General features: G+C 39.1%; 3 protein-coding genes across 5 annotated transcripts; 2 read left to right on the forward strand and 1 right to left on the reverse strand.

The window, feature by feature from the left end:
- The first annotated feature begins 1,100 nt into the window (after nt 1–1,100).
- LOC139289818 (CTP synthase 1-like) lies at nt 1,101–10,809 on the forward strand. The gene is made up of 18 exons (XM_070911455.1): nt 1,101–1,226; nt 2,074–2,254; nt 2,484–2,654; nt 2,932–3,032; nt 4,047–4,163; nt 4,396–4,479; nt 4,737–4,817; nt 5,323–5,474; nt 5,745–5,877; nt 6,063–6,151; nt 7,111–7,205; nt 7,643–7,705; nt 7,844–7,887; nt 7,975–8,074; nt 8,166–8,221; nt 8,362–8,458; nt 8,682–8,826; nt 9,881–10,809. The coding sequence occupies exons 2-18, from the start codon at nt 2,089–2,091 to the stop codon at nt 9,963–9,965; spliced, it is 1,779 nt and encodes a 592-aa protein (XP_070767556.1). The 5' UTR covers nt 1,101–1,226; nt 2,074–2,088; the 3' UTR covers nt 9,966–10,809.
- Nucleotides 10,810–12,433: 1,624 nt separating this feature from the next.
- On the forward strand, nt 12,434–16,433 carry rab42b (RAB42, member RAS oncogene family). Of its 3 annotated transcripts, none has more exons than XM_070911564.1 (3): nt 12,434–12,746; nt 12,961–13,183; nt 14,193–16,433. In XM_070911564.1, the coding sequence occupies exons 2-3, from the start codon at nt 12,966–12,968 to the stop codon at nt 14,641–14,643; spliced, it is 669 nt and encodes a 222-aa protein (XP_070767665.1). In that variant the 5' UTR covers nt 12,434–12,746; nt 12,961–12,965; the 3' UTR covers nt 14,644–16,433. The 3 variants fall into 3 exon arrangements, with proteins under 3 accessions (XP_070767665.1, XP_070767664.1, XP_070767666.1); XM_070911563.1 differs by having other exon boundaries at nt 12,434–12,638; XM_070911565.1 differs by lacking the exon at nt 12,434–12,746 and adding an exon at nt 12,822–12,851.
- Nucleotides 16,434–16,577: 144 nt separating this feature from the next.
- On the reverse strand, nt 16,578–20,364 carry taf12 (TAF12 RNA polymerase II, TATA box binding protein (TBP)-associated factor). Its single transcript, XM_070911566.1, has 6 exons — nt 20,239–20,364; nt 19,430–19,645; nt 18,651–18,728; nt 18,253–18,367; nt 17,590–17,678; nt 16,578–17,394 (listed from the first exon to the last, which is right to left on the reverse strand). Exons 2-6 carry the CDS (start codon nt 19,505–19,507, stop codon nt 17,359–17,361), a joined length of 396 nt encoding a protein of 131 aa, XP_070767667.1. The 5' UTR covers nt 19,508–19,645; nt 20,239–20,364; the 3' UTR covers nt 16,578–17,358.
- Nucleotides 20,365–20,964: the final 600 nt, after the last annotated feature.

Below are 20,964 nucleotides of genomic sequence, written 5' to 3' on the forward strand. Positions count from 1 at the left end.
GGAACAGCTTATGAAAATGAGGTGGCAGGGATGAGGTCTTTAATTAGATCAAGATCATGGACAGAAATGAATTAGAATCACCACTCTCATTACCCACAGCAAAACTGGAGCAGCACGGCAGTGAATACATGAAGGAAAACTTTAATATCTCAGAGACAGTGTGACTGTATTAATGTGGTTTTGAGGGCCCATCGCTCTGTTTTGTAGTGCATCACTTGACCAAACCAGAATCTATAAGGAAATTACATGATTACAGCAGTATCAATGTCTTTGCTGCTATATGGGATGCCTTATTTTCCTCCATAAAGTAAATGGGTTCATTATTTGTGAGTAACCTTATGCATGTTAAAAGCTCAATTTAGCCTCAGATGGCTGCTGAATAATGCAACATAGAACTCATACGCCATCTAGTGGTTAGACTGCTTTTTCAAAGAACAAATAAAAGTATAGCAGGTGGCATAATTATAGGATAAAAATAATCGAGATAGTTTGAATTTATTAGTAAAATTATATGTCCAAGAATCAGAATCAGGTTTATTGCCGAGCAGGTTTTAATATACTGGAATTTGGCTTGGTATTTTGGTGCATAATAAACTTAGTAAGAAAAAAGCAAGTACTGTAAAGAGACCTAAATATAAAATACACACATTTACAATAGAAAAAAATAAAAAAATATATATATAAACAATATGTAAAATATATTAATAATAAACAGTCAGAGGGAAGATGTCAACTTACGGTACAAGGACGGGACAACATGATTAACTGACTATATTTCATTGAGGCTGATCAATTTTTTATTAATATCCATCGTATGACAATAACTTACACTTGCATTGACCTTGAAATGTTTCATTTTCTACAATACATGTAAAGTCATACGGCGAAAACATAATAGATGAGGAAAGTATCGCCCCGAGTTCAGCTTCTCAGGGAGACATTACCATGCTTGCACCCACCTGATTGGTGGATCCGGTGGGGGTGGTGGCCTAAGGTCTGCCTGACAGACTTCGAAGAGGGCTTACCATTTTTCACCTTCACTGAAACGGAAGGAAACAAGCTGTACTGTGGAGAAGTGGATCAGTCAGCTTCTCGAACACGTGTTTCTGCTGCAGCAGGAACGTGGAGCCTGACGCTTCGTAAATAGAAACAGAGTCAGTTAAATTCACAGCAGTTACTGTGATTAAACGCTACTTACCAGCACCGTCTTTGTCTTAAGCCGTTAGGTAAGTTCGTGTGGTTTTAAGAACATCCATTGTGTGCTAGAGAGTCACATACCAGCTTAAAGTTAAAATGTTGCTAAATTGGTCGAAATTGGTCTCAATTAGCTAAGTTAGCTAACTTAGCTGCTGTTCGTTGCTGTGTACGTCACACAGGCTGCACATAATAACTCTACCTCTGTCGATTAACGTTTCCTTGTAGTAAACAACGCATACATATAGCTCACACGACTGGTTGTGGCAAAGCAGTTCTTTTGGCCATTTGTGGAACGATAGCTAGCTAAGCTAGGCCAAACTTCCCAAACCCAGAGAGCTCACAGGAGTATCTTCCTTCCTATTTGCGCGCTTATTGTGTCGCTAGTATTTCCCGCCATGTCATTTCATATCATGTGGTTGAACGCAATGTTAAACATGCAGTGACCGTAAGCTATGAGCAACACTCTCAGTTTAGGGTGGGATGCTTTTGATTTTGTCGGATTTGCTCGTTCAGTGTCACCTTGCGATATGTGCCTGGAGAACTTGAAGGCACAAATCCTATCCACATGTAAACAATTGCGGAGCCACCTTTTGAAAACACAGGAATGTAAGTTAAATCTAATGCTGTTACAGGGATGTTTAATGTTACATTAACAAAGTTTGACAACAGTGGAATAAAAGGACTAAAACAGACCACTAGGTTCAATTTCGACCAATGAGAAATCACATGAATAGAGCACATCCACAGCTTTTAATGTATTATTGCATCAGCTCTTCACCTCACATGTAGTTGAGCAGGTTTAGTTGGACACATGCCTTGGAAGTGTTGTGCCAAGTTTATTTAATTAATAAATGTCCTCTTGTTATTTGTGTGTAGTTTTCACATGTCACCATGAAGTACATCCTGGTTACTGGTGGTGTCATATCTGGTATCGGTAAGGGCATCATTGCCAGCAGCGTGGGAACAATCCTCAAGTCCTGCGGTCTTCACGTCACAGCTATCAAAATCGATCCCTACATCAATATTGATGCTGGCACATTTTCACCTTATGAACATGGTCAGTAATTGAGTGCACTCAACAAGGTTGCTGTTATTATTTGATTGTGTAGTTAAGTCCTGTAGTTAAAATATGACAAGATGTGCAGCATGTGGCCTAGTACGTAGACAGACCACCCTCAGCTGAGTGGCATGGGTCAAACTGTTTCCATACAACAGGTATTTGTTCTGTCTACCAGTATTGGATCTTCCGTTTGATTAATAATGGATGTAATATCTGTGTTGTGCAGGTGAAGTATTTGTTCTCGATGACGGCGGGGAGGTGGATCTGGACTTGGGGAACTATGAGCGTTTTCTGGACATCCGTCTTACCAGAGACAACAACCTCACCACTGGAAAGATCTACCAGTCAGTCATCAACAAGGAGAGGAGGGGCGATTACTTGGGCAAGACTGTACAGGGTGAGTGAGTGCACCTTTGGCAAAAGTTTGCTGCCAAGAAATGCAGCACAGCACACAGTTTGTATTTTCCAATGTGCCTGTAGGACAGAGAATTTGGAAAACCTGTTGCGTCTATTTATGGTGAGATGAATAGCAGTGAAACACTAAAACACAGTATCCGTCTTTGTCTCTTATTCCAAAGGATAATTTATTATTTGCAAACAAGAGCCTCCATGTATTTCCAGTGAGCAGTGCTGATTGGTTTTATATGACTTTTATTCTATAAATCTGTTCCCAGTGGTTCCCCACATAACAGATGCCATCCAGGAGTGGGTGATGAAGCAGGCCACGATCTCAGTAGATTATGATGGTGTGGAGCCTCAAGTCTGTGTAATAGAGGTAAGTTGGTTTTAGGTACTTGTCTCTGTTCTCATCAAGTGGGAATTTGTGCAGATGGCCACTGAAAGGACACTGAAAACCTTTTTGTCGAGTCAAAAGTCTCACAAATTTCAACAACTCCCATGGGCCACTGTTGAGTGATTTGAGACCAGGGCATTTTTTTAGTGTGTTATAGAGAAGTTTTCCAATCAGAAATAAAGCCAAGCATGTTGCCTGAAGCAATAGAAGATATTAGCAGCATTCAGCAGGCAGTCGGAGGCGTTGCTGAACATATGGGTGTGTCAGTGAAAGAGGAAAAACAAACGTTACTGAAAACTCGTGGCGTTTAAAAAGGATTTGTTGAGGAGTCTGTAAAACTATCGTCCTCTGTAAGCCTGGCTCTGTTGGGGAAAGTGGGGAAAAAATAAAAGTAAATTTTAGTGGTAGATGAAGTGAGTCAAAGTGAGTGTACTGATAAAAGTATTTAATCTTTAGTATATTTGTAGCTGAAAAGGGTCAAATCCTCATAAACAAAGGTAAATTATTACCCTGTCATAAAACAGAAATAATCAAAAGTCAGTGCTCACCTCCAGTCTTTAACGTTAAAGACCACAAATCAGGCCAGAGATCTTGATGTAGTCATGGACTCAGACACATTAAGACAATCATTTTTATCTTCTATTTTACTCTTATTTTACTAAAATCCTATTTGTCTTTTTATATTGCCTTTTTGTTTCTTTTATATATTTTCTTAATGCCTTTCTGTCTAATGTAAAGCACTTCGAAATGCCTTGTTGTTGAAAGGTGCTATAAAAGTAAACTTGCCTTTCCTTGCCTTGCCTCCAGCTTTTTTTTTTATGTCATACATCAAAATCTGCTCTGTCAGTATTATGGGCAGAGTACAGCTGATGATATTTTGCACTTTTATAAGGCTGTGTCAGGGTTATGTAAGGTACTGAGAACCAACGCGTGTGTGTGTGTGTGTGTGTTCATGAATGCAGTCCTGTGTTCTAAGCTGGTGTTTGGTGTCAACAGCTGGGAGGGACAGTGGGGGACATTGAGAGCATGCCCTTCATCGAGGCCTTCAGACAGTTCCAGTTCAAGGTGAAGAAGGAGAACTTCTGCAACATCCATGTCAGCCTGATACCACAGGTATGGCACACTGGTGAACACACGTCATGTATTCATCACCAGGTATCACAGAAAAAGAGATAACTGCAGGATCACTACATCTGCATTATTATTTTTAATTTTATTTTGCGTCATATTTTAATTTTTGTTTTATTCCGTTTTTTTTATTGAAGGAAAGGGGAAAATCCCCACTGGTTTATTTTTCTCACACATTTATGCGACAATTTGGATATATTTGCTTTTGTGTTCTTAGCCAAATACTACAGGAGAGCAGAAAACCAAACCGACTCAGAACAGTGTCCGAGAGCTCAGAGGACTGGGCTTGTCTCCAGATTTGGTGAGTCAGATTACAATTTCTTCTTAAACTTGTCATTCCTTCCTGAATCCCAGATATAAACGGGCTATGCCTCCACTTTCCCTTTATGTATAGAAATCTATAACCAATACTTCTTGGTTATGTATTCATCTCATCGTGTGCACAACCAAATAAAATCTGACATAAAATATACGATATGTTTAGATAGGAATCTTTGAGACTATACTCTAGTCCTGTTGTATAATATGACATAAAATAAACAAATTGATTTTTGTCAGATTATGTGCCGCTGTTCAACGCCCCTAGAATCGTCTGTCAAGGAGAAGATCTCCATGTTTTGTCACGTGGAGCCCACACAGGTGAAGTACTGTGACTATTTATTTATAACAAAAAATGGTGCTAACATTAGTGATGAACACTGGTACAATTCATGTTGTCACCCCCTACATCTGCAGTCATGGAATTGTATTATAATTATGTAATATAATTGATATAAAGTGCGTATAAGAAGGACATGAGTAGAAGTAAGTGAGGGTATCTACTACTTCGCTGCATGCTAGTATCAATTAGGTTTGAATAATATTTCAATAATAAATCGTTATCTGATTGTGCAACTGTATTGTTTCAATGTCCGTGGCGCACAAAGCTCCAGCATGTATTTTGAGAACCTCTAGCCTCAAATGTCTGAAAATATCACAAAAGCCACCACAAATAAACAGCATTATAACTTACCATATATGTAATTGTTATGTTGAGTAATTTTCATACGTTTGTTGTTGTTTTTTTGTTTTTATCAGACGGACAATTATATTGTACATCACAAGTTTATGTTAATGTAAAAATGTTAACATTGCTTCTCTCCAGGTGATCTGTGTCCAAGATGTCTCCTCAGTCTACAGAGTGCCCCTGCTGCTGGAGGACCAGGGTGTTGTGAGCTACTTCTGTGAACGGCTGAACCTGCCTATTGAGATGAGGCCGAGGAAGATGCTCACAAAGTGGAAGGAGATGGCTGACAGGTGAGGAAGTCTGTCTTAGCTGCTAACCAGAAACACAAATCATTAACCTCACAGTTATAGAACAGTCAGTTTAATCACTCGGGTACTTTGTCACTTCTGGGAATTGTGTTACAAACCAAAGACTGTTGAACTCTGAAAGACAAATGTTCCTCAGTCACTACAGGGTGGAGGTTAAATCACTGAACATTGAATTGTTCTTTGACTAGCTGCGGAGTTAGGATTAAATGATGAACCAGGTCAGTACTGAGACTCTTCTCCCTCTCTTCTCAGATCTGACCGTCTCTTGGAGCATGTTTCCATAGCCCTGGTGGGGAAATACACAAAGTTAGCCGACTCCTACACCTCCGTTATCAAGGCCCTAGAACACTCAGCCCTCGCCATTAATCACAAACTAGAGGTCAAGGTATGGAAACATTTCACACTTTTATATTTTGTGTATTGATTTTTGGATTTAGCATCACCGATTTGCAGTTTGTGTTGATTGTTGTTACAGGACACTTTAAGAAAACAAACATAATGACTAACTTTTGCCCACATTTATAGTTAGCCTGTTGGCTGTGATGTTGACTGATATGTTTATTATTACAGTACATAGACTCTGTAGACCTGGAGACTACTACTCTGCAAGATGAGCCAGTGAAATATCATGAGGCCTGGCAAAAACTCTGCAGTTCTCAGTGAGTAGACAAACCTGGGAGAACACTAGTGCCAATAAACTTGGATGATGTTTAAAATTTGCAACAATATATATTAAGTTTATCACTCTGGTGAGACAGTGTTGTCACATATGCCACATGATGGCGGCAGAGTGCTGTCATGCCCAGGGGTTTATGCAGCTTCGTAGAATGATCAGTGGACTTCTGTGCTTTGTAGAAATGCATAATGTTTTATTACATCTTCATATATAGATTACATCTGCAATGTACTATAAAACTTTATATTTCAAAAATGGGGCTGAAACGAAAACAGACTTTTGAAGCTTGTTTTCTGTGTGTGGATGCATTCGTTTTAAAAGTATAGGGAGACAGCCAGCGTATCCTAATAAGATTATAAGCAATAATTTCTTACCACATACTATCTCAAATGCAAAAAAACAAATGCATGCGAAATAGCAAGCTAGTTTAGTAGCCACTAATAATTTATTGAACTAACTCACTGGATTGACTACCTCCAAATATGGAGTTACAGGATTTGAATACAGAGATCAACAGAAAGTAGTTAGTGCCACAGGAAAATGTCTCCTCATGCATGTGTGAAGAATGAGGATTCGAATAACTTAAATTATCCCAATTATTTATGTGATTTCCTATACATAATTGTCTTCAGGAAAATTATATTGTGTGAATGAGAGTGTTGCAATTAATATCCATTTTATCGCCAAAGCTTGCAAGCAAGTACAGGTTATATTTCTATCTTCACTATAAACTACGGACGTATTAATGTCTCTCTGCATAGTATCCTATAAAAAGAATTGTACTCGCTGTCTTTCAAGAGTTGTATCTTTTTAGCAAAATAATACACGTCATACAAAAAATCTCAGTTTTTCAGTTTATTTTGTGTAATGTTTGTCTCAAAAATAATCTCGACTAATTTCTAAGATGAACTGAGGCTGTCATTCCTTTCTTGCTTCCCACAGTGGTGTGTTGGTACCAGGAGGTTTTGGTGTGAGAGGGACGGAAGGCAAGATGCTGGCTATTAACTGGGCGAGGAAACAGAATAAGCCATTGCTGGGTAAGAGAGATTCGAAAACGCTTTCTTATAAATTTTCCTTCATTATATCATATTTTTAAGATTTCATGTTATAAGCAAACCTGATGACTGGACATGTCTGTATGTGTGTGTGTGTGTATATATGTATATATATACACACACACACACATACACGGCACGATATTGTTATATTTGTATATAATTTAGATCCATTTGTAGAGATTTGTTCTCACTCACAAGATTTTTTTTTTGGTTGGTCAGAAAAAAGCTTAATTGCATCTGCTTCAGGTCTAAAGAGAGGTGAATACTTTTTATAGGCACTGTATAATCATATGCAAATACTATAGTGTTAGTCATGCAAGTGGTTTGCACAGTGGGGATCTTGTTCAGTCTTTTATTTATGAATCTTAACAATGGCTCTCATTATGCAAGAATCCTGCTGGTCTTGTTTTGTGCAGGGGTATGTTTGGGCATGCAGCTGGCAGTGTGCGAGTTCGCCCGCAATGTTCTCGGATGGGAAGGTGAGTAATACTGCAGTTCAGCTGGGGACACTGCTAAGAAATTGCAAGACATTTGATTCCTATGGTTTCTAATTTATTGAAGAAAGAAGCATAGGCCTGCTGATTTGAGCTTAGATCAGTTTTGCTTATCTTTTTCAGATGCCAACTCCACAGAATTTAATCCAGAATCCCAGTACCCTGTGGTAGGTCATATTTTTCTGCAGTGCTCATATCGCATATCAGCAGAGGCTTTACCAGAATGGTTTTAACATCCTGTTTGATCTCGACAGGTGATTGACATGCCAGAGCACAACCCAGGACAGATGGGTGGGACTATGAGGTTGGGGAAGAGGCGGACCATTTTCAACTCCAACAAATCCAGTGTACTGAGTATGTGTCCTCCTTAAATTAATGGTGGGCTGTTGGCTTTTTGGTCTTTCCAGCTATTGTGTTTCTGATGACTGTTATTTCATTGTTCTAGGAAGACTGTACGGAGATGTGGAATATGTTGACGAGAGGCACAGACACAGATTTGAGGTAGACCAACTCAATTTTAAAGTTTTTTTTGTGGGAGTGCAACACTTCTTCTGCCTGTACATGTTGCAGGGACATGAGGTTCCCTTTTAGTCTTTCTGCGTTTCGTCTTTGTGTCCAGATGAACCTTTTTGTCATTTTAGGTGAACCCTGAGCTGAAGCACCACTTTGAAAAAAATGGCCTTCATTTTGTCGGGCAGGATGTTGAAGGAGAGAGAATGGAGGTCATTGAATTAGAGGGTGAGTGGAAACTAATGAATACAGCATGCTGTATACTTTAGCAAGTACTCTTACCATCTTTGCCTGAAATGGTCCTTCTGAGTTATATGTATAAATATGTTAGCTGTTTTATAGAGTATATAAGTATATATTTATATATAAGTCACATGCTAACTGGTATATGTAGCCTAATGTAGTGGAGGTCAATGTGTCTGTAATAATCGACCTGTCTTTGCTCTTTCAGATCATTGTTACTTTGTTGGAGTGCAGTATCATCCAGAGTTCACCTCACGGCCCATCAAACCTTCTCCTCCATACTTTGGTCTCATGCTGGCTGCTGCAGGAAAACTCCAGAGCTACTTGACCAAGGGCTGTCGCCTTTCTCCACGGTAAGCTCTGACACAGCAATGTGTTTGTAGCGACTTCTTCCAACCACCGTAAGCCGCTGAGAGGCTGAGGCAGGGAACGATCTACACCTGTATGGCGTGCAATTTGAATGATCCAGGCCCACTTCAGGTTGTGCATTTAAAGATTTATTCTTAATTTCAAAGTAAAATGACACGAACAAAATCCAGTATATGCAGTTATGTGGCATGTGGTTAATGTGCATGCTGTGATATTTGCGTGCAATTGCGGTCAACAAAATGTGGGAACCTTACTCACCCCCTCTGAGACGCCGCCATGCAGGTGAACAGGTGAATAAATAGACAAACGTTATTGCCGGTCCAACCCTGTGACATCATGTCATACATAATAGGTGGGATGGCAATAAACAAATAATATAAATATATACATGGCTCCTACAGTGTTAGTCGAACTGTATTTGATGAAACCACTAAATTACTGTGTGATTCTCCAGCAGTTCATAGATTTAGCTCTAACTGTTGTTTGTTCTCTGACATTCCTCTTTGATTTTTCTACAGTTTTGCAATAAATTCAACAGTAAATTGAAGTGTTTTTCTACTGCTTTATATCAATCTTTTTTCCCCTCTGCACTGGGTGACAAGTATTCTCTGAATTAAATTTAGGGGCTCTTTTTGGAGTGACATCAAATCACATTTATTCTCTTGGTGTATAGTTGTTCATATTTGATGTCTTAGCTGACATTAAGATCTACCTTACCTTTGATTGGTACATTACATAGATGGGGGAACGTAAGCACCTTTTTTCATTGTGTATAAAGTATCATAAGTACATAGTGTACATCTTTGAATTTACTCGATTTAGTTGTCTTGTCAACATCAATGGAAATTTACGAGCATACTTTTATTCAGTGTCATAATCTCCACTCCTATATTATTATGCGATGTAGTTATATCAAAAGACCCATGGGTATTACAGCCACAGTTTACAGTGACACTCTGTTATCATTGCACAATAAAGCAATCCCTGTCAGGCTTTACTGCTATAATACTCATTTTATGTATTCATCTTTCATTGCAGGGACACTTACAGCGACCGCAGCAGCAGCAGCAGCAGCTCTCCTGACGTGGACATTTCTGAGCTGAAGTTCCCCTCTTTGTCCTGAGTCTAAAGCACATGTAATTGTGTTCGTGTCACTCATGCAGATAAATGCAAGGCCCAGAAAAAAAAGCAGGTCTGCCCTTAACTGACACTGCAAAATCATTTTTATTGAACTGTTTTTACACCCTAGTCGGTACAATATGTTAATAATTTATACTCTAAATATATTATGCCTTCAGTGATTTTATAAAGGTAAAGGGATGTCTTGCCTTCAGGTCTGTAGGGCTTCAGAGTTGCTGCAGTAAGCAAAAACCTGAATAAAGTGTTTATGGGGAATTTTAAGAAAAAATGTGGACATTGTAGAATACCTGTACAGAAAACCTTTGTTGAATGGAAAGACATCAGCCTATCAGTATACTGTATGTGCAATGTCTTGCAACTTTTAAGGTCATGATGCTTGGGCAGAATTGTGAGGAGATGGATAGTGTATTTTGCAGTTACATAGCTTAGACACTTACTAGCTCAGATAAGCAGATCATTTTGCGGGAAGCATAGCAACTGTGACAAAAGGTTAGGCTCGGAGTCGGGGTCTGTGCAATCAGGTTTACAGTTTGCAGCGCCCAAATATTGCCAGTGTGTCATGACAGTTAAACATATCATTGATACATTGGCCTCTTTTCAAATGTTTGTTTTTGTATGTTAAGATTTTATTTTATGTATTTATGTATTTCTCCTTTTTAGGCGTAATACCAGCTTACATATATTATTTGTTCAGGGTTACTACACAAATGTGTGTAAACTACATGCCATTCAGGTTTCAAATAATCTTGCACTGTATCACATGGCGTGTACATGCAAATCTGTACAAGTTGGAGATTAAACTGGACCACAAAGGTGTGCTTTTGGGACTGTGGGGAATATATTTGTTTTTTCTGTTGTGATGAAGTGAATTGATAAGGCACCCCATATTACAAGGACAATGGGTTTTAACTTCAGTATGAAAGTTGTAATAGGCAAACTTTGGGTTACGTTTTTACACATTAAACCTGAACTCACCAGTTCAGGTTGCATGACTTTTATGTTTGAGACCTTTTGCCTGCTGACATCAACAAACACGGTTTTTAACTCCATTGCCTTTTACTGCCATATCTGACCCACAACTTCCTGAAATAAGTTAAACTGATGCACAGTCATCTGACAGTCCAGCGGACCTAAAGTGACCTTTGAGTCAACAATATTAACTGAAAATGAAAGCTTGGCATATGAGAACTGATGTCTAAAAACTGAAACAAAAACCTAAACTTGGTCTTAAAACATCAGTAGCAGCCAACTGTAGATGTTAAGCCTCAAGCTTTACATTTTCGCTTGCAGTCTTGTTAGATCAAGTGACATTAATTCATAACTAGACCTGGATAGGTCATTGCTACCAATGCCTTCATTTATCTGTTGGTGACCCAGTTGTATGAACAAACATGGCATATTTTTATATTAAGTTCAGACGTGTGTGTGTGATGCAATATGGGTGTTCATTCTGAATAAATATATTTTTATTCCTCTTGACAACCTGGCCTTTATTCTAGTGGAGCTGAGAATCACAAGTTCTGCTTTTTACCAATGACTGACACTTATAGTTTTGAAGCAAAACTGTAAAGAGACATGCATTGATACTCTCATACGTCTTAAAGAGACTGAAAAGCTTTGCTGTGACTGATGGCACTACTCTATAGACAAAACAAAAAATCTAAAGCCACTCTAGCAGCCCCTAGAGGCTGTCCTATTCATTACACCCCAGAAAATGAAAATGTTGTAGCTGAGTTTATGTAGCCGAAATTACGTAAACAAACCTTTACAGAACCAGACCTCAATTACTTAGATTAAGTTGTTGTCTAGTGATTATCATATTAAAAAAGCTCAATCAATTTGGGATTGATGCCAGCATCTGATTGTATATTTAGTGTGTTGATGGTTTACTAAGTTGAGTTCTGATTTTAAAATGGTACTCTAATGTTAACATTTGGAGCACAGAATGTGCCTTTAATGACTGGAACCTATGTTTAATACTAAAATAGTCACAATGACTAAATTAAAGTATGTAGACGTGTAGTCATCACTAAAATATTTAATGGAAATATAACATTAAAACTCCAACAAACCTATTGTAGAAGAATGAATTGCATATCCTGAGCCTTTCCTAGCGTTTCCCAGGGAGTATGTAAAGCTTCATTGTTGTCAACTTCCTGTTTTAGTTGGCAATGTTCAATCTACAGACAAGACCATAAAGTGATAAGCATAGCTGCAAATTGTCACCCTCACTTTCTGCAGTTATGAGCTGGTGACAGCAGGAAACTGCCTGGTTTGCTTTGATATGGTATTAAATGCAACTACGACTTCCTTATAACCCCCCCCCCCCCCTTCTCCCACATCTGCCCTCCCTTTTCTCAACAGCCCTCCCTGTGTCCTTGTGCTCTTGCCCCACCTTTTGTCAAGTATCAACAGGCAAACTTTAGAAGTCCACACCCCTGCACAGCACACTCATGCACATGTTTACAGTAGCAGTCAAGATCAGCAACTCAGATGAGAACTGCAGCGATACTGGGATCTACTTTGCGGGCCACATTTCTCTACATACCTGAGGATTTGACGAACCACCACGGGAATGAGACTGAGAGATTTGTGCTGCAGCCATCAACGGCATAGGAGTTTGGGATGACTGTGAACACAGACTGCTCTACTGATTGTGAGATTTATAAGGAGTGGCTGCTGTGCTTGTTTCACAACATTTGGAGCATCAAAGATAGGGAACCAATTTATGGGAAGCTGGTGTGGGATTACTAGTCTCTTGCAGGTTTAATCTCTTTCTTTCTCTCTTTGTCCAACCACCATGCACACTGTTCAATATATTCCTCCTCAACCATTCCTAACCTACCTTACAACTCCTTTGATAATTCCTGTAGAGTACATCTTATTTCTTTCTCTCTTTCCCAAAACGTACTCCTTATACAGCTCTGTATCCCTGCAAGCTGTCTTAACCGTCTTTATCCCTCTTTTCCCACTACCAGCAACAATGGACCTGACTTTGTGGCAGTACCAGTTCAGGATCATCATGCTGGGGGACTCCACAGTGGGTAAGTCATCCTTGCTGAAGCGCTACACTGAAGACATGTTCCTGGAGTCCATCAACCAGACAGTGGGCGTAGACTTCTATGTTCACTTCCTGGAGGTGGAGCCAGGGGTCCGTGTCAAGCTGCAGTTCTGGGACACAGCTGGACAAGAAAGGTTTAGGTGAGGATGAACCCTCTTCTGCATTGGTGCCAGTTATAACTTAACACCTCTCCAAATACAGATTTCTGATTCTTGGATTCTTTGCACTATTGGATGTCTTAAGATATAAAGAATGCCTTCTTTATGCACCAGACCTAGTAGAACAGCACTGTTTTATGCCTCTTTTCATAAGACAGTAAAACAAAGAACACTGTCCTAATGATGAATATTAAAGAAATGACTCATGTGCATGCAAATGTACTATCCAAATAAACTACTACTGGTTATTCCATTCACACCGGAGCTGTTCATCAGTGTTTGCTTTCAGCTATGTATCCACCCTGTCACCCTCACAAGATCAGTGTGCAATGTGTACAGAGAAGCAGTATGTGTAATGCTTAATGTGGAAAATGCAGATCTGGAAAAAGGCATTATTCTTCCTGCTCAGCATATTTAATGAAAACACTAGGAGTAATATGTTTCATTCTGTCTCTAAATTCATTATTTCAGTTCTCCAGTTGAATGAACCGTAGCAAATTGCAAACGGTGCCTGTTTGTGTTTACCTCCTCTCTGCATGGCATCTGTAGCCTGCTAATCCCACATGAGACAGCTAAAAGCTCAGCCAAATCCACTTTGTTTTTATAAAGAAGCATTCTAATGAAGAAGGAAGTTTTTACCAACTGGCTGCTGGGAGGACCCTTAACCAAGCCTTTCCTTTGGTTTAAACATTCAGTAACTCATGGTGGAACTAGGTGCCTCTTGACAGTTTCATGATTAGGGTGAGAAAAACATAGTGGTTATCAATTTCTTACAAAGAAACAGACTCTTTGTCAATCTGCTTATCTAAAAAAGCTCAACTCAAACAGTGCAGAGAATCAGCTGATTATTTGAACAGGAAATAAGTTGGTAGCAAAGTCTGAACTAACCCTGTTCTACCCAGAGAGGGCTTTGGGAGGTTTTCATGTGTTGGAATTCAAACCTCCTCCCTCTTTTCCTTATTTTTTCCCTGTGTCTCTGTTCATTTCTCAGGTCAGTGACCCGCTCTTATTACCGCAACTCGGTCGGAGGCCTGCTGGTGTTTGACATGACCAACCGAGCCTCCTTTGACCATATTAAGGAGTGGCATACTGAGGTGTGCGAGCGAGTGCAGCCGCATAAGGTTCTGTTCGTCCTGGTGGGCCAAAAGAGTGACAGAGATGTTCAGGGGGAGAGGGCGGTGAGTCGGGAAGAGGCTGAGAAACTGGCTGGACAGCTAGGGATGCCCTATGTGGAGGCCTCTGCCAAGACAGGCCAGAACGTGAGGGATGCCTTTGAGCTGCTGACTCGACGGGTCTACCAAGGTCTGTTGAGTGGAGAGGTAGAGCTGCAAGAGGGCTGGGATGGCGTCAAGTGCGCTGCACCACAGGCGCTGCAGTTACAGAGAGCCAGCCTGGCACAGTCCAGCACAGCCCCCAAGAACAACAAGAAGTGCTGTAATTAAAGTATGGACTGGTGGTGGTCACCTATATGCACTCATGTTACTGTAGAACCAATAACGTGACCATCATGACACCAACTGATTTGAAATGCATTTTTTGCACCATTGTTGTGAAGATACAATCTTAACCATTCATTAAGAGACTGATTTGCGGAAACACTTGTACGTACAAAACATTCCTGAAATGGGTTAAGATTTAACTTTAGAAATAAAAGCTTTGTGTAATTGATATTTTTCGCCATGATATCACACAGACATCCATAGTATCAAGAGGATTATTTCCTACTGACTTTGGTGATCCCCTGACTTTGCATCTAGCACCACCAGCAGGTAGGTTTTGGGTGAAGTGTCTTGACAATTATTGGACGGATAGCTGTGAAATTTGCTACATGTGTTTAAGATCCCTTAACTTTTCATCTTGCGCCATCATCAGGCCAAAATATCAATTTGCCCAATACTTTGGCTTGTGACTAAAAAGCTGCAAAACTAATGACATTCCCATCAGCCACGACTGTAGTTTGTGTTTAGTGCTAATTGGCAAATGTTAGCGTGCCAGCAGGCTGTACTAAGATGGTGAACCAGGTAAATATTACCTCCTAAACATCAGCATGTTAGCATTATCACTGAGCATGTTGAAAAGTGTGCCTTATTTCGGCCTCACAAAGCCGCTGGCATAGCTGTAGACTCTTGTTTAATTGCTAAATCTATAGCTTTTTGTATTAATAGAACCTTGAAAATGTCAACAGACAGGTTCATGCTTTCTTATGTGAGATGCTAAGCCCACAGCTGACCAGACTAACATGGATTTATGAGGTCATTGCTTGCCTTAGTTTAGTGGGGCAGGGGTAGTAATTATGTCATATTGAGGGATGGAAGGATGGGACACGATCCCATCTTCTATTGATTTTTGTACAGTGGATAAGTGGTTGCCAGCTTGGGGGACCTGATGCCCCAAGAGGTCTTAGGATATATGTGAGAGGTCACAAGATGATTAAGAAAGAAAACTTTCATTTTTGTTAAATTCTTTTTATAGTGCAATTTTTGCCTTTTTTCTTGTGAAATACTTGGTCTTTTTTGTTTTTTTACCTCTTTCACTGAACCAAAAATGAATCTTTCATCAAACTGCTCACAGCTCATGTCCTACTAAGGTCATAACTTGTTATGAGGGGTTGCAAGTGGGAATTGGTCAAAAAGATTAGGAATGACAGCACCATAAGAACACTTTTGCTTTCTCCTCAGAATCGATTCTGGACACAAACCTGTGATTCTTTACCTATGTTGCTTATTCTGTCCATGACTGGCAGCAGTTAAGGTATTGGGTCCTCTGGTCGAGATGAGAAACATAGACCTAGTCCTCTATGTGAATTAATCTTTTGGGCTTGAGTAGTTCTCTTGAAAAGGCTTTGGTGCATCATCTTTAATTGCACAGCATCCCGTACGTGAATGATTGTTTTCAGGTGCTGTTGTTGAAATTAATTAAATAAAACTCTAGGGTGCATTTTGACATTGTTCTTTTGAAATGTTGTGAGAGGTTTCCATTGTAATGACTGTTCATCTAACAGATGAACAGCCTCCTGTGTTTCTGCAACCAAAAGGCAAGCAATTGAGGTTGTCAGCTGTTGTCTATATATTGGTTTGTGTCCTTGGTTCTCTTCAAATACAGTGAAATGATTATATTCATGATTTTAAATGTTTTGCCTCCACTTGACCCTTCAACTTCAGTGCAGTCATGTACTAAGAAACCACTTGCAAGCACAAAGAATGAATCACTTAAATGAACAGCAATGAGTGAATTTTGTTTTACACTAGTTACAAGGTATAATCGTTCCCTACAAACTCAAATATAACCCTTTCCTATGTATGTAGAACCCATGGCTAACTTTTTCTCAGTTCAGTCTGGCAATAAATGCCATACTCCAAAACATATTTGTGTTTGATAATATCAGTCATTTATTTATTTTTAATCTGACATTGTGAAAAGTCAACATCTGGGAAACATTAATTCTGTCATTACTTTGATGCAATTTGCTGAAATAGATAGAAGTAAAAATGAAATTTACAAGGATGGTTGGAATAAATGTGTTAATGTAATAAAACCTACTACATTCAGTAACAATACAGAACAGCACATACATGTCTAACAACAGAGACAAAGAATTTACTGTATTTGTGACAACCATTTGCAGTAGGAATTTGGTATTATAGACCTATTTATTAAAAAAACTATAATGAACAACATTGTATGAGTAAGGTGGGTAAACTGGGGAGTCATAATCTCTTACATACTCAACGGTTATTATCTATTATTGGCAAGATGACAACAAATATCAGGTTAAAAGGAGGCAGATGAATCTGTAACATTCACATCGGAGTATCAAAAGGTAAACTGGATACAGCAGTGGTCATAATCCAAAAGAAGTATTCCAGTAAATGTTTATTGACAAAAATGCAATGAATAGAGTTCTGCCAGGCTTAGCTTAATGGCAACAAAACAGAATCAGAGACAATAATTACATTGTTGTGTGATGGTGCTGGCAAAACACTCAAAAGTTAGGGGGTCATGATGAAACACTATCCAATGTCAAAAAACAACAAAAAAAAACCACCTAAACCATCTCTTTCATCTTCATTAGTCCAAAAAATCAGTGTTGATAAGGAAGAAACAAAAAAAAGAAAAGACAATACACAGAGTGGGTACAACATATTGGTGTAGTCTTGCTACTTTTTGCTTGTCTTGCGAATCAGCGCCATTCTCTGGAATGAAAACAAATGCAAACAGTTAGGCCCACTGCATGTGTTCATTACAATATGAAACAAATCACTAATATTGACAATGTATTGATTATTTATCAACAGTTGTCATGTTTCTCTACCTGTACACACTCTAAATGTACCATTAACAGGAATATTGTAAGATGTCCAACTGAAACAAAGCCTTCTATGGCTCACCTGTTTGTGAGCCTCTGTGGTGCAAGCCTTCTTGAACGGCCGGATCTCATCTGAACCATAACCAGGAATCCACATGTTCCACTGGCGCTCTGAGAAAAGCAATGTTCAATGTCAGCAGGACATTGGCTGTATGAACTACTCCCATCAGATATTCAACGATATCAAACACTTTATAGCAAGGAAATGTGCCATCAGGGCTATAATTTCCTTTTTGGTAACTCGGTATATCAGCGATGTGTCAAACACCCATGATCTAACTTCCATCTCGTTTCCAAAAACTGTTAATAATGTTGTCAGGGTTATGATGCAAATAATTTCAATCTGTACACCGTGACATTTTGCACGTGCTTTAAACTAAACACAGCATAGCAGCAAAGATGGCAACGTACCTGCCAGTGATTTGGTTGCCATGTTACCCTAAACTAAATTTCTCAGGAAGCTCTTACATTTTATGACTGTGAATGTTTGCAATCACTCAAGGAGATGACCACAAATTACTTTAACTCAAGGGTGGAAAACATGATTTTTTTGGGGGGGCATAACATTTTCAATCATCTTTGTTTTTGTATTTCTCTACAGCACATGAATCCATGACGGCTTGAAAATACACACTAAATATATGAAAATATTAGGTGTTACAGAAAAAAGCCACCAGCAACTTACCAAGATGTAATTGAACATCCTTCACCTCCAAGGTGTTGGACTTGCGATGGCGTGCCAGTTGACAAGCTGCTGTCACTACACTCTCTATAAAGTCATCTGCAATTTGTAGCAGCATCTGAAAAGAAACAGACATTTTGAAAACCATCAATCATGTTCAATAAATGAAAAGCAACAATGGCTGAAAAATCCCTCATATTTTCAGCTGCTCACACCATTAATCATGCAGCCAGACTTTCAATAGAACAAAATTTCCAAATAATGGATGTGGCAGTAGGTTAAGGAAGCTTCAGAGCAACAAGAACCTGGATGATGCAAGTTGTGTTAATTTCACACCATAAATTCCACTGCTGCTTATGTTTACTCTACGCTTTAAACTACAATTTAAACCACTGACAGACCTCCTCAACATCCTCATCCAGCTGCTCATTTGGATCGATCTCTCTCACCAGGTCCTGAAGCTTCTTCTTACTGAGCACCTGGAAAGAAAGCAGATGTATCCATTCACTTCAAAAGAGTACAAGCGTGAAGAGGTTGTGTGCTCTCTATCATAGTCTACTGATGGCCCTAAATGCAAAAATGACAACAGGGCACCGACATGGCATTTATTTACATTTAAAGTCAAGACCCACAAAAGGCGGTATGGGGCTGAAATGTGATTTTGACATTGATATTTATAAAAGATCTCATATGTAAAAATAAAAACTGTATGCCAAATGTAATACAGTTCCAAAAAGACCAACCACAATGTATAATCTGTCACTCTAATAGTTTGAGGAGGTAAAACAAGATGCGAATAAGGCAAATTTAACCCTGTCCCACTGGTGTTCACAATTAGTCACTTAGTTCTTACTAATGCGTTAATGGTAAATGTCAAAGACTGTGGAGCCAGTGCGACTGTAATTAGTAGACCGTTTGTCTGGTAGAAAACTGCACAACTTGGGCCAATATCAAAATGATGCAATAAATCAACACACACATGAAGTATATGAAACGTAGTTATTCCCTTTTGGTTAACAATTCTGTAGCTCATATTAGCAAGAGACATGTTACTGCTTATAATCTACAGTATGAGATTAATGTATGTGTGCAGTTATCCAGAAGCAAGTCAGTGGGACTACATACAGATGCTGGTGCAGCAACGCCTTTGGATTTGGTGAGCAAAAAAACATGAACTCACCTGAGATCCCTCTGGACTACTTCTGCCAGCAGGGCCAGGGGGCAGAACCTTCACTGCTGTTGCGGTGCTGTTAGCCATGCTGGTGGCCACGGGAAAAGTGGATCGACTCTGGAGTTTCACAAGAGGCAAAACTGTTGTTTGTCTGCGCCTGTATGTGTCAGTCCTGGTGGGCACAGATGTGATGAATTACCTTTTACAGGGACCACGTCCGTATATCTGGGGGAAATAGGCAGGAATTATAAGAGTTACCATCACAGAGGAAATAGGTTGATAAACCTCCTTGCATAATCTTTATGAAAAAGCCATTTACTAATGTTAGCCTGAAGTTTTGTTTTTCAAGTTCTAAAATGTATTATCTGCTCGAGTTGTACATTTTCTTTCCTTTTCTATTTTTGCCTTTTGATTTTCTTTAATTGCAGTGATGATATTTCAATCTTTCCCCCTGTAAATCACTTAGTAACTTTGTTTTGAAAGGTGCAGTATAAATAGTTATTATTATTATTATTTCGATCAGACACTTAACCATAAAACAACGCTGTAAGGTCTACTGAAAATATTAACAAAGTTAGCAAACTAAAACCACACACGTCAAATAAAAACACCAGACAGGAAACTATTAAGCGACTGTGCAGCTTCAACAAAGAGAAGAAACACGTAAAATACCGACCCTAACATAACGTTATGTGCTAAAAACAATAGCAGCTATCAAGCTTTGAATTTAGCCGGACATGCTAGCATTAGCAGCTAACCTAGCGGCGCGGCTTTATACACGCTGCATCCTAAAATTACGCGCTAAATTGCCAACTTACCAAATTAAACAAACACTATCTGTCCATGTTTCGGCGTCGTTACGACGACAATGACTGAGTTTGATACACAATCACTCCCTCAAATTGACTGCACAGCTACAAAAATCACCGAGGAAATTTTTCACTACTTCCGCTTTGTTTATATCTATTTCCGGTGGCAACTTCTCGTCTCTACTTTGCCATCTGCTGGATATTTTGTAGAACTACACCAAACAAACTAAACAAATTGATTTTATTAATAAAATGGACTTGTGGTCACAGTGGATACAGTGTCGTGGACGTAAACACGTTAGATAAACATACAGGGGCATGAATGGTGTAGAAACGTTTCCTTTATTATTCCTTGAATTAAACAACAACAAACAACAATACAAAAACAATATACTGTAAAGATGCAGGCAATAGAATAAGACAATTTTAAAAGTAGTTACCGTTATTTTCTGGTAAGTAATTGCAATGCAACAAAAACAACACCAACATTTACGAAAATATTATTTTCAATTACATACATTAAGAAATCACATTCAGTAAGACATATTACAGCTAGTTTGCTTTCTTAAAAGTACAATACTTCCCAACCACCTTCAGAGTTATGTGGTTTATTCTTCCATATAAAGTCATAGAGAGTAGGCTAGTTGATATATAACAGTGTTGGAGAGACCCTCTGTCTTAGAAAAAGTAGGCCACTCTCCCAATAAAAGAGACGTCCCTAATTTGGAGACAATG

This window comes from Enoplosus armatus, chromosome 9, assembly GCF_043641665.1.
Source record: "Enoplosus armatus isolate fEnoArm2 chromosome 9, fEnoArm2.hap1, whole genome shotgun sequence".
Classification (NCBI taxonomy): Eukaryota; Metazoa; Chordata; class Actinopteri; order Centrarchiformes; family Enoplosidae; genus Enoplosus; species Enoplosus armatus.

What these genes read in the sequence shown, in the direction of transcription:
- LOC139289818 (XM_070911455.1), top strand. Translation starts at nt 2,089, where the DNA reads ATGAAGTACATCCTGGTTACTGGTGGTGTCATATCTGGTATCGGTAAG. An exon ending in GGAGGTCATTGAATTAGAGG is followed by an intron (nt 8,459 to 8,681) that starts GTGAGTGGAAAC and finishes TTGCTCTTTCAG; the next exon opens with ATCATTGTTACTTTGTTGGA. An exon ending in GGCTGTCGCCTTTCTCCACG is followed by an intron (nt 8,827 to 9,880) that starts GTAAGCTCTGAC and finishes CTTTCATTGCAG; the next exon opens with GGACACTTACAGCGACCGCA.
- rab42b (XM_070911563.1), top strand. Translation starts at nt 12,608, where the DNA reads ATGACTGTGAACACAGACTGCTCTACTGATT. An exon ending in CACAGACTGCTCTACTGATT is followed by an intron (nt 12,639 to 12,960) that starts GTGAGATTTATA and finishes TCCCACTACCAG; the next exon opens with CAACAATGGACCTGACTTTG. An exon ending in GCTGGACAAGAAAGGTTTAG is followed by an intron (nt 13,184 to 14,192) that starts GTGAGGATGAAC and finishes TTCATTTCTCAG; the next exon opens with GTCAGTGACCCGCTCTTATT.
- taf12 (XM_070911566.1), bottom strand. Translation starts at nt 19,507, where the DNA reads ATGGCTAACAGCACCGCAACAGCAGTGAAGGTTCTGCCCCCTGGCCCT. An exon ending in GTAGTCCAGAGGGATCTCAG is followed by an intron (nt 18,729 to 19,429) that starts GTGAGTTCATGT and finishes CTTTCTTTCCAG; the next exon opens with GTGCTCAGTAAGAAGAAGCT. An exon ending in CCACAGAGGCTCACAAACAG is followed by an intron (nt 17,395 to 17,589) that starts GTGAGCCATAGA and finishes TTTTCATTCCAG; the next exon opens with AGAATGGCGCTGATTCGCAA.